The sequence below is a fragment of the Anopheles funestus genome, chromosome 2RL (genome assembly GCF_943734845.2).
Source record: "Anopheles funestus chromosome 2RL, idAnoFuneDA-416_04, whole genome shotgun sequence".
Lineage (NCBI taxonomy): Eukaryota > Metazoa > Arthropoda > Insecta > Diptera > Culicidae > Anopheles > Anopheles funestus.
In genome coordinates this window covers 79,904,392-79,916,897 of record NC_064598.1, presented here as the reverse complement: position 1 = coordinate 79,916,897, position 12,506 = coordinate 79,904,392, and the positions used below count along the sequence as shown (strand labels likewise).

At 42.8% G+C, this 12,506-nt stretch overlaps 3 protein-coding genes across 3 annotated transcripts; 2 read left to right on the top strand and 1 right to left on the bottom strand.

Annotated features, from left to right (window-relative positions):
* Positions 1–582: 582 nt before the first annotated feature.
* LOC125763653 (eukaryotic initiation factor 4A) lies at positions 583–6,622 on the bottom strand. The gene is made up of 4 exons (XM_049426991.1): positions 6,504–6,622; positions 3,048–3,282; positions 1,369–2,206; positions 583–1,274 (listed from the first exon to the last, which is right to left on the bottom strand). The coding sequence occupies exons 2-4, from the start codon at positions 3,280–3,282 to the stop codon at positions 1,130–1,132; spliced, it is 1,218 nt and encodes a 405-aa protein (XP_049282948.1). The 5' UTR covers positions 6,504–6,622; the 3' UTR covers positions 583–1,129.
* Positions 6,623–6,742: 120 nt separating this feature from the next.
* LOC125763652 (uncharacterized) lies at positions 6,743–8,727 on the top strand. Its single transcript, XM_049426990.1, has 2 exons — positions 6,743–7,172; positions 7,245–8,727. Exons 1-2 carry the CDS (start codon positions 7,018–7,020, stop codon positions 8,686–8,688), a joined length of 1,599 nt encoding a protein of 532 aa, XP_049282947.1. The 5' UTR covers positions 6,743–7,017; the 3' UTR covers positions 8,689–8,727.
* A 106-nt stretch (positions 8,728–8,833) lies between these two features.
* On the top strand, positions 8,834–11,873 carry LOC125763650 (activating molecule in BECN1-regulated autophagy protein 1A-like). The gene is made up of 9 exons (XM_049426984.1): positions 8,834–9,350; positions 9,422–9,483; positions 9,581–9,651; positions 9,730–10,310; positions 10,397–10,617; positions 10,699–10,910; positions 10,996–11,106; positions 11,199–11,441; positions 11,512–11,873. Exons 1-9 carry the CDS (start codon positions 9,072–9,074, stop codon positions 11,637–11,639), a joined length of 1,908 nt encoding a protein of 635 aa, XP_049282941.1. The 5' UTR covers positions 8,834–9,071; the 3' UTR covers positions 11,640–11,873.
* The last annotated feature ends 633 nt before the right edge of the window (positions 11,874–12,506 follow it).

Sequence of the window (12,506 nt, the reverse complement as noted above, 5' to 3'; positions counted from 1 at the left end):
TTTGTGATATTTTATCAATTTTCATTACAATAGCGTGAAAGTGTCAAAGAACGTTTCTGTGATCCAGCCTGAGTTTTGTAAATCGGCGAATCAAGATACCGGAAATCGTACGACTGATTTAACTGCGCCATCTAGTGTGAATTAAAAGTGTTTTTTAAATGGTCGGTTAGATGCAAACTCGTACAAATTCCATTTCTGTCAAAAATGCATTTTTACCACGATTACGATAATGTTTCAGTTCTTGTCGTGCCGTGGAAAATTTGTACAATGGGTAGAATTAGTTCCTACTGCGTCTAGAACGCCCTTCAACCGACTCAATATTATTCATCCATACATAACATCAACAGCTTCGAAGGAACAATGCGCAACTACATTACCTTTTAGCGCACCGAACAAAGATTCTTTTTTATTTTATCAATCCCACAGGTTTCGGTATCTGTACGACTGGCCGCGACGAGGTTCCATTTTTGTCTCCGTTTTATTACATCCACGATATCTGTTGTTATTGTGTTGTTGGTTTCAATAATTTTATTAGCAATAAAAGTAGTAGATTAGGTTTCTGTTATTAATTCCTTTTACACCTTGTTTTTTTTTTATTTTGTTTATGTAGAGGGGACGTGGATTTTCTTGATGTTGCGTAGGCGCTGCTGCTGCGTCTGCTATGTGTATTCTTTTTGTGTTACTTTTCTTTTGCTGACGTTTTTCCGATCATCTGCTACGAATCGCGGGTTCCACCTCTTTCTGCGCTCCTTCTTGCTACTGTTGTTGTTGTTGTTGTTGCTGGTGCTGCTGCTGCTGATGTTGTATCGCAGACAATGATGTTGACCTTTTCCCTCGTACGGTTCTCTTTTACACTTTTTTTAAACGCCTAACCCTTCTACCCCTCTCTTTCTCCTCTTTCGCTATCGTATTACTTCCCCCCTTCGATAATGTCTCTGGAATTACGCTTCCGGTTCGGTTTGCGCTCTCTTGACACACTATTACTACCAACACCACTTACACCACACACCCCACACACTACCAACGGTACACGGAAGAAGGAAGAAAGAGACAACACTTGTTTGCGATGCAGCGCTGGACTGCTGCTTGTTCTTCTTTTTAGAAGGAAAACAAATACACTCTGCCGGAATTAAATCATGTCAGCCAGATTGGCTGGCATTTCCTCAATGGTTGTATTATAATGCTTCTCTATATCGGCAAGAACCCGCTTGTCCTGCTCAGTTACGAAGTTGATGGCAACTCCTTTACGACCGAAACGGCCACCGCGTCCGATTCTAGAATGATAAAAAAACACAACATTAGACTCATACACACCAATTCTCTTTAAAACTCGGTTTAACCCATTATGCGGCTTATATGTACACCTACCTATGGATGTAATTCTCCCGAAGCGTTGGGAGATCGTAATTTATAACTAAGGACACCTGCTGTACGTCGATACCTCGAGCGAGCAGATCCGTAGTGATCAGCACACGCGAAGAGCCGGTGCGGAACTGTTTCATGATCAGGTCACGATCACGTTGTTCCATGTCGCCATGCATTGCAGATACGGTGAACGTCTTCTCCGTCATCTGCTCGGTCAGTTGATCAACCTTGCGACGGGTGTTGCAGAATATAACTGCCTGCGTGATCGACAGCGTGTCGTACAAATCGCACAACGTACCGATCTTCCAGTCCTCGTACTTGACATCCACGTAGAACTGTCTGATACCTTCCAGTGTTAGTTCCTCCTTTTTAACCAAAATCTTGACCGGGTCGCGCATGAAATGCTGAGATACCTCCAGCACATCAGCGGGCATCGTAGCGGAGAGCAGGATGACTTGTACGTCTTCCGGCAATTTCTGGAATACGTCCTGAATCTGGTCCTTAAAACCACGCGACAACATCTCGTCCGCCTCGTCGAGTACGAACAGCTTGATTTCATCCGTGCGCAGTACGTTACGCGAGATCATGTCATGGACACGACCAGGCGTACCGACAACGATGTGACAGCCCTGCTCCAGGCGACGCATATCGTCGCGCACGTTGGTGCCACCGATGCAAGCGTGGCACTGCGCCTTCAGGAAGTCACCGAGAGAGATGACCACCTTTTGGATCTGCGATGCCAACTCGCGGGTCGGAGCCAGAATCAGCGCCTGGCACTGCTGCAGCTCGGTTTGGATAAGCTGCAAAATTGCGATCGAAAACGTCGCCGTTTTGCCAGTACCTGCAATCGAAAACAAGAGAGAATATAAATATACTTTCGATTCAGTAAAGATTTCGTATAAGATAATACAGCGTATATTATTTACATCATGCAAAAATCTGTAGAACGCTGGTACAAACGTATGACCATGTTGACAGTAATAAGGTTCATACATTTCCAAAAAAGCGTACTTTTATTTATCTTGCATCACTTTTTGAGGTAAGAATGGACAGAACGATTTTACCTATGTGTTCAAAAAATGATGCTTACAATATTACACAATTTATGCTTATGAGACAGCTACGTAATACACCACACAAGTGAAAGACATCGGAAATTAAACACATCCACATGGAAATTGATATGGGAACGATTGTATGATCTATTTTACTGATTAAATTAATCCTTTAAATTTTTATCAATCAAATACGAACTATTTGAGATTCCAATTTCATCCTTGAAATCTGTATCAATCGGCCTCAATTAAAGCAATGGATTAATTGCTGAAATGTGGTCTCTGAAATGGTCAATAGTTTGAGTAGAACGAATCCGGATAAAAACGTACATATTGTTTTCTTAACTGCATATTTCTTAAGAAACGAGACCAAATTTAACATCCATAAATCATTCTCCTTTTAACGGGAAAATGAGCTAAGCTAAAAAAATCGATAATATTTGAGGTCTCAAATCGTACCGCATGAAGAACGCATGCTCTACCCGAAATCTACTGCTTGTTCATTTGTTCCTTCCCGTTTGAAGTCCAAATCTTGTTTGACCCTTTCTCAAGCGTATGTGTGTTGCGTGACCACAAACATAAATGTGCTTCTTGGAAGTCTCTGCTAGCGCCAGCCGAACTACTTACCCGATTGAGCCTGGGCAATAACATCGCGCATTTTCAGACACGGCACAATTGCGCGCTGCTGAATGGCAGACGGTTTCTCGAAACCGTATGCATAAATACCGCGGAGGAGCTCCTCACGCAGGCCCATCTGGTCGAAATTGTCGTACGAGTCGTTCCAGTTGGACTCAATAACCCCATCGGGATTCATACCGGCTGGTCCATCGTGCGATTGTTGCTCCTGGCGGTTATCATCCATCTGCATCATTTGCACCATTTGAATACATTCCGAAAATGAAAACAAATAAAACAAATATTAGTATTGGATTTACCACGTTCAGTGCGATGTCCCTTTATATGGCGCCCCCATCCATTCCGAGTAGTGGAGAAAAGCACACATAATCACGTTCTACGCGTGCTTTGATTTCAGTTTCAACCTAGTCTACCCTGGCTTTATTTGTAATTTTTACTTGTTTTTTTCCCATAATCAGTTATAACCTTTTCACTTGACCTAAACGAAAAATTCCTATTCTCTTCGAAAGCACCGAAATACGTTCCAATAAATTGAAAATCCTACTGAACACAGTTCCATGGCTACTATGTTTTACATTATACTTATGATATGTTCATTGCTAGCCGCCAGCTTGGATTATCCTCCAGTGAGGAACAGAGATAGAGAGAGAGAGAACGAGAGAAAGATCGAACGTGCTTTATTCCCTTTAGCGCATGTAACGAGATGGTCATTTATGCTTCCAGTCCTGAACGATTTCACTTATTTTTCTGCTATTTGACACAAATGCTGTACCAACTGTACACGACACAACATAACCAATACAACGACCTTGATGAGGCTGGAGATATACATGAACTACGTTTGCTGATTTGTTATGTTTTGATGGCAATTAAGTGCGAATTTCGTTTGCGACGTATGTGCAATTCGATAAACGTGTAACCATTACTGAAGCCATGACATTCCTGGTAGCGTTGACTCAACGATGCGTTTAGTGATGACGTATTATTTATTTCACCGAGTTCTGGACAAGAATTTGAACTACACCTACTAAGATGTTACGGTATTTAATGCTTTCTGAGAAGATTTAATTTCCACAATTGACCAAAAATCGGTTCCCATCCATTCATCCATACAGCTTCAGGAATCGACGAATGCTTCCGATTACCGAGTCCAGCGGATTAACACATCACATCTCTTGTATTGATGGAAAACAATAGCGAATATACATCTCACACAAGAAAATATTCACTACTTTTCATAACAAGTAAACTATTACAAAACCTTTTCGCGTATCACCCTTGTTAACTTGGTTCTGTCAAAGTTGTCTAAGCATGATGAAGCCACGAAGATACCACATAAGCTTCCACCATGACTCAAACCAGGGCGAACAAGACGGAGAGAGAAAGAGCGATACAACCCATACGCAGTAGCACAAGCGAGGAAACGAGACGCATTGTATATTGGTGGCTAAATGAGCACTCGTGCTCTCTTTCACACCACCTCTTTGCCCTATCAAAATACCGGCCGGAACCGACATCCGTCGTCTCTGTTGTCGTCACTTTTTTACCGCATTCCTTATCTTGCTCGCACTACTGCGCTGCAATGCCTTTACTCAATCGTTTCTTCACGCGACCGGGTCATACCTTCGTGTGTTCAAAGATTACTGCCCGATGCGTGCTGCTAGTAACGAACAATGGGTATGAACCTTTTGCGGAATATTTTTCCAGTGCGATGCTCAAGAAAATTTTCATTATACCGCAGGCGATACTAAGCTAAATAGACCAAAAAGTAAATGCATGGTCATTAACGGCTCTTGTCCAATACCAGTGCACTTGCACGTCAGCAATTGCACTTTCCCGTGTGACCAAGCTATCGATGACTAACCGGACTCTCGGACTCTCACACAGTGGAGACGATTTATCATACCGTAGCTAGGTACCTAGCAACGTGACTGAATTGTTTCTTATTCAAATACGTATTGGCTCTCGAGCAATACGGCAAGCGATCTAAATTAAACAGTACGTTTCTGCACGTAGGCCATGATTACATTTACGGTTTCGCGATTCTAGTAACACTACTTGCGCAATGTAACATGCTTCTCTTGCTGATTTACGAACAGCTTTTATAACCCTTCTAAAGTTATTGTTGTTAACAATGGCCTTAAAAATCACTTCAAACAGTGAGTAATGCTACTGTGCGATGATATCCCCTAGTTGCTTCTCAACATTTCACAATATGTTCAACTATATTACCGTACGTGGGGGGCTTGTGCATCAACATTTTCTCGATAACGGTACAGACAAAAATCGGCGATGACTGCAGTATGGAACTTTTCTATCACGAACGTGAAACAAAGCTACTCGTTGTCCGATGAATCGTAACTTTCCATTCTTCCCCTCTCTATTTCTCACTGTACGGTTCAATTGTTCTGTCTCGCTCTTACCATCAGTGATGGTTACTTTTTGTGCCATCCAGCAAAACCTAACCTCACAATCTATTACAACGGGATGTGCTCTCTTCTGGACCATTTGTTACAAAATCGTTTAAGCGCTTTTTCGCGCACTGCAGAAACCTTTGACCATGTCGCCAAGGATACGCACCCAAGCGTCGTCGTCGTCCACCTCACATATCTCTACTATTACCCTTCTGGTGCACCGTTGTCACTTCAATGGCCGTGCGCTACGATGATGAGTGTCTTACATCGAGTATTTTCTATGTCATTATCAAAGCAACCTGATGGTAAGTCGAAGTAACATTGGCGATCCTCAAATGCGCTAAAATTAGCGTTCGTCCGCATCTTCATCTTGTCATCTCTACGGCCACACAGAACAATCGACAGATGTAACAAAGAAAAAACACGATGATCGTACATTCTAACGGATGTGCAATCATAATCATCGACGAATCGCACCGCAGCCTATGGAAACACAACTCAAATGTTAAATCCGACGAAATGCGGCTTTCTAGACAATAGAAAAGTATGTGCCCTGCTTGTGCACTTTTGCACATCACCAGCAACCACCAAAAGAACCATTGCTCGGTACGTTCGAGTCAATGGTCCTTCCTCCCAATGCGCACTGCAACTGCGCCTGATGGAAGAGAAGGTAGCGCTGGAAACTAGAATAAAAAGCTATATTATTTCATGACTGGAATCCTTCTATGACTGGTCTGCCAATTTTTTTTACAACACTTTCGAAACTTTGCTGCACCGCTACGCCTTAACTGTACTGCCGAGATCTACGCTTCCAGGAAAGTCGAACCTAGGATGGAGTCTACAAGAACCACAGCGCCGCGTTTGCACCACGGCCTTCGCGCTTACTCTTCCTGACGATAGGAAAATTTTACAATTGCCATTTTCACGCTAAATTCACCAAATTCCATTTATATTCGTGCGTCTACGCATTTGTGTTGCTTTCCTCTCACTTTTGCCACAAATTTCAACCCAATTTCACCCGTTTTTCACGTACGTTTTCACAATTAAAGTTTGGCACTTTTATACACGTGCTGAATTGGATTTTTATAAACCAAGCGAAAGGTCGCCATATTGTCAGATTTGCAGCAAGAAGCTGTCGGCGAGCAGCTTTTAGGCCCGAGGGGCGGAGATGCGGACGAGAAAAGGCGAAATACAGGTGGCTCTTTTCGCCCATGGCTGGCGAATCGAAATTATTTCGCCTGTTGTCATATTGACATTTGTTTGACAAAGATTGGGGCGGATTTTCGCTTGTTATTATAGCAGTTAACAAAAAATCTCATTAACATTTTTTCAATTATATAAAATACGTGCAAAAGGGTCGGTCCGAAGCAAACAAAAAAAAGAAATACGTACAAAACATTCCATTGACGATAATATTTCTCAAATTCTGATTCTAATCTACACAACATGGTTTCAAGATATGCTTCCTACCATCAAGTAAACGTTGGATTTTAGTTTGATGAAATTGTGGCACATTGCATTCTGCAACGAGTTTGGATTTTTTTTAAATGGAGTGTAAAGACTTTGTTTCACCTGATGCCTATCATACCGAAAACGAATTGCTCAAGGCTATTAAAAAGAAAAATAATTATTCACTGGAAGGTAATATCTCCAGCTCGAAAGCGCTTCTGCGTCGCCAAGTCGGCAGAAATGGCGACAATTTGTAAGTATTCTTGTGATAAAAGCAAAATAAATTCCAATAATATTTGCATCTCTGTTGTCTTCCGGCCACTAGGTATGATTTACTGGTACGACTAATTTCAAATTTACTCGACAATACACCGCCAAACGTAGTTGAACATTTTGAGGAGTATTGCCGACTGGCCAAAATCGACTTCCTTTCTCCGGATCGTTTACTCCTGCATCCTTTTGATCTACCTCATGTAAACGACAGTACAGTGCAGAAACAAGTAAAATTGGCCAAACAAACTTTGAAAGCCTTGGCCCAGATTGAAATCGAAAACGTTTGCCACCATACCAAGCTCAGTCTGTTCGTTCAACGCAGTTTAAATATGATGGGTTTGGATCTTCCCAGAGGGTATGATTATTTTATCAGCGCTAAAATTGATGAAATATTTCGCAACAATCGAAATGTAAAGTCATGCGAATTCTGGGGCATCGTGAGATCATTGGGGTGCGATTATTACGTCCTGGAAGTGGAACTTCGAGACAAAAGTGTCGAGTACTGTGAGCATCGAGGCGTGATCGGGACCCATCCGGAAATTATAACTAACATCATCGACGGTGTACTCGAAATCACGTTACAGCAAACAAAATCCCTAAGCCTTTTGCCACTATTGACGTCGGAATCTTTGGATGATCTGACTCAATGGGTTATGAATGAAATACTCTCCCAACTTCAGCTGGTGGACAGAGAAATAGAAGAACAGCAATGTCGTCTAGACATAGCCTCACTTCTCACAGAATTAATCGAACGTTTGCCCTCCCAATCCTCGTCTGAAGCATCCTCTTCCACAATGCTCACCGATCCCTGCGCCACTTCACGTTTGTCCGTGCACTCTACTGCTTCGTTGTTGCGCAATCGGCTTGAGCGTATTCAGCTTGAAAGTCGTTTGAACAATCGGAAGTATTGGGTGTCGGAAAATCCACGCACCAAACCGTGGCAGGAGCTGCCAGATATCACTATGGATCAGCTTGAATCTACGGAAGGCTTACGAGTTTTCTTGCGCGGAAATTTAGAAGCACCGGTGCCACATATAGTGAAACAATTTAATGGCGTGGAGAAAAATTTGTTACGTGCACTGATTTGCAGAATCAGTTCCCATCGAGATTGTCACATTGATGCTTCGGAAACAAATATTTCGCTAGTCAGATGCCTTTCAGGCATGTTTCGCTCCATAACCGGCTACAACCAAGAGCTGTTGCAGGAACGTGCCGAGCGTTGGTGGGAACGCAAGGAACAGGGAATGAAGTACTGGATTTCGGAAACCTGGCCCGGGCTTTGTGCATTTCCTGATGGAGAACAGTTTCGCTGTTACTACATTGGATGGGCATTAGAAAAACGAAACAATTGGTACTGTCCAATTGTATGCATACCGAAAATGGCGTGCGAATACGAGCAGGCCACTTTGCGGAACAGTGATATTTCACAGCGAACCGAAGATTTAAATTGCGATGATGTCCTTTCCAGAACATCTACCAGAAGTTCTTTTCACTGATTTAAATACACTATACTATTAAATATGCTAAATTGTAAACTTGAAATGATACCTTTCCTATTAGTTTTCAGCAGCCTAATTGTTTACAATTATGCAAACGACTCTTTTGGAAATGCCGCGAAAAACGCGATGACAGCTCTCGACAGCGGTGCAGATTGTGCAAAACAGCGCATTTTGACGTGTTGTCAGTTGATAAAAGAGCTCCGTTGGACGCGGCTTTGTTTACACATTCTACAGCACCGCGAGACTATTGAGCAGAAAATCGGCTGGCATCGGGAAAAATAAGACTCTAGTTCTTTCTCGTAGTGGGAGGAATGGGTGTTACATCCGGTGCATGCCTACTCCGTTACGTAGTTCCATCAGAACCTCATAAATAAGGGATAATGATGGTGCAACCGACCACATACACACCGCCCTTACCCTCACCGCTGGTAGTAATATCGGACGAAAAAATGCTAAAAATCGATCGGAACATCGTATATCAGCTGGACAACCGTGAACGGGGCTATCGAACGCGTCGAATCCGGCGAAATGTGTCGATAATGTCGGCAACAACGACGATCATCAGTGGTGCATGTGCCGAGCAAACCTTTCGCCAGCTTGCCGTCGAATTGGCCGAGTTGGAGTTGCTGGAACGGTTAAAAACGACCGATCTGTGCGAGGTAAGTTGGGAGATGTTGATCGTAAAGCTTAGTCCTTTTTCATTCATTTTTCATTTGCACTGCCGGTAAAGCCCATTGACGACTTGGCCAGTGAAACGGAGTCCGTGTTTAATATTGAACAGAGCCATAACGGGTATGTATGTCGCGACGATTCGGCACTGCTCCGTTCTATCATTATCCACTATGCTCCTTATGTTCGCTTTATTTACGTGATACGTTATCTTTCCTAGACTACTGACGGCTACCGTACAGACCAACCGTAGTGTAAATGTGTTTAAAACCACTTCCATGCAGAAAGTTGGTAAGAAACGACTGTAACAAGGCTACGGAGAAGGATCTTTCCCGCAAATGTGCTAATGCGCGTTTATCTGTCTTTTAGCGAAATATCCCACCGGCGATCGGTCCGTGTGGACACTGGCATTTCATCCAACGAACGAGAACATCATCGCCTTTGGAACGCTCGGTGGTGCGGTTTCGGTGTACGTCGACAATCGCCTTGCCGGTACATTGAACGAACCCGAGCCGATTGGATCGTTATGTTTTCATCCGACGCTTAACTATCTGCTGCTCACCAGCATGAACGAAGTGATCTTCTGGGATTGGAACAACAACAAAACGTACACGACCGGCATGTACAGTGACTGTAAGTGTCGGTTCCTGCACGTGACACAAGATTTGCGGCTTATTACCGGGATTACGCAAACGAAGACACATCTGATGGCGGGCGTTGGCAAAAACGTGGAAGAAGTCGAACCAGAGTATCTGATGGTATCGTTCCTGCGCAGTGTAAGCTTAATGTTGGATAAGCTCGAGCTAACACTGTCAACGCAGGTCGATTATCTGCTGCAACTGGAAATGAACAAGCAGTGCCTGATTTGGATACACCTGTTGCAAACGATCAACCGCAAACGAGGAGAAGTCCGATGCTGTTCCACCGTCAGCCCTGCAGACAAGTGTACGGTAAGGATAGCAAGATGCAATACATGCCCTGGCACGTGAAACTATCACTCATAAGCGTTTACTGTTTGTTGTGGTTTTTTTTGCAGAAATCTAATCTCAATCTTACACTAATGTCACTGATCCGCAAGATCGATGCGCTAGAGGATAGGCTGCTGACACGCAACACGTACAACACATCGTTCTGTATCACGACGGAAATCAGCCAACGTTTGTGGTCGCCCGGTGCTGTACTGCTAACACAACCATTGATCTACTTCAGAAACATATGCCAAAATTACATTTGCCAAGGCCATAAAAGCTACATAAAGTAAATATTTTTTTCCAAGACTGATTTTGATACATTGGAATCGTTCGATTCACTCTTCTCGTTTGTTTCTTGCTTTTTCAGATATGTATTTGATCTCAGTTTGGTGAGCGAATTGTTGCGCAAAGTATGCCACATGCTGTATACCCTCGCTCCATCGGAACTACCGGACACGTGGGACTATATTTCCCAACTGTACGGAACTCCTCTGTCGCCCGAGAAACACTGTATCCTGCAAGCCTGGGATCTGGAGTCGTTCCAGGGAGATGTGGACGATTTACCTGATTTCAAGGAAGGTATGTAAATAAAAATCATCTGTTTGGGTTTTTAAGCTTTCTTAACACACGTGCGCGCGTGCGGTTGTGATTATTCTATTTTCAGATTGGAAAAATGTGATAACTATCTGTCTGATCAACAACGATTCGAACGTTGCCATCTCACAGTGTGAACAGTTTATCGCTTCCGTAAGGTTTCGTTCCGTGAATGAAATGGGTACGTAATCATAAACTTACTCACACGAATATTAGTCCGGGTCTGACGAACATCGGTCTTTCTTTTTTTTAATTTGTTACTTTCCAAAACAGAAATTAGGAGTCTTCGAAGGGATAACTTCGGCGAGCTGATCTATGCATTTAAGTTTACTGCCAGCTTTGTATCACTTTCCTTCTCACCGTCCGGTCGGTACGTTGCCGTTGGACTACGATGCCGCCGAAATCTCAAGTACGCATACATTCTCGACAAAGACACTCGCTGGCGGATAGGGGTCGGTTTTAATGTTCCGAACGATACGAACGAAGGTTCGGAAACGGAAACAGTGGCGCAGAACGGTAAGTTGAAGAGATACACGGCTTTGAGAATGCTTCACTGATTGTGTTTTTTCTTTTTCAAATTCGGTAGGTATTAGACTTTGTCTACCGCTCGATCCAGACGACTATCTCGAGATAAATTGCATCAAGTGGGCATCCTTACCAGGGTATGGGCTTTTGCTTGGATTGAAATCGAATTTCATTCAGGTGTGCCGGTAGTGTTCCAGGAGCAGCACACTACATACGTGAGTAGATGGGTAAACTACAAACTAACATATAAATATATATATCCTCTAATTATGAAAGCACTCATATGATACTCAACCTCTGATCGTTCGTAGATCAGCATTAGCAACGGTACACAAAGATATAAACCATTTTCACAATTTAATGCATTGTATAATAAACTATGTCTCAAAACCGGAGATTTCTACAATCCGGGCGGATATGTAATCTCTGTGATCGTCCTTTTAAAAACATCCGATAGTTAGCACAGAACTTAACTTAATAAATAGGAAGCGTATGCATAGGGTGTGCACTTGACCAAACTCACCTTACACACGCTTTCGCTGGACGTGATTCCAAATCAACAAATCAACAACAACAACAACAAATCCCCCGTGCCCCGATAAGCCATGATCCTCCATCGATAGAGAACGAACACTGAACTGAATCACGCTTTCGTCGTCTAGTTTGAAGTGTTTCGTTTTGCTGACACCAACTGAGTAGTAAATAGGAAATCAGATATTTATAAAATATCTAGGGTAGTAGAGCTTGCTGTATGTCGTTTAAGAAAAACTCTTCACTAACACAGTTAACGAACATTAACATTCATTTTGTTGCGAGCTGCATTAACATTGTAACATTGAACAAGCAAAAAAAAGGCAAGATTTGCAACCTCTTTGTATAACATGTTAGTAACTTAACAACATATTAATCGTTTCACGGTACACTTTTATTTCGGTGGCAGATAAGAGATTAATGTTTAAACAATTTTCGGACCTTTGGGCGTATTGTTTGTGGAAGCGTCTTCTGGCGGTGTCTTATCGTGGGCTAATGCTAAAGAGGAAAGTGCCACGCGTCTTA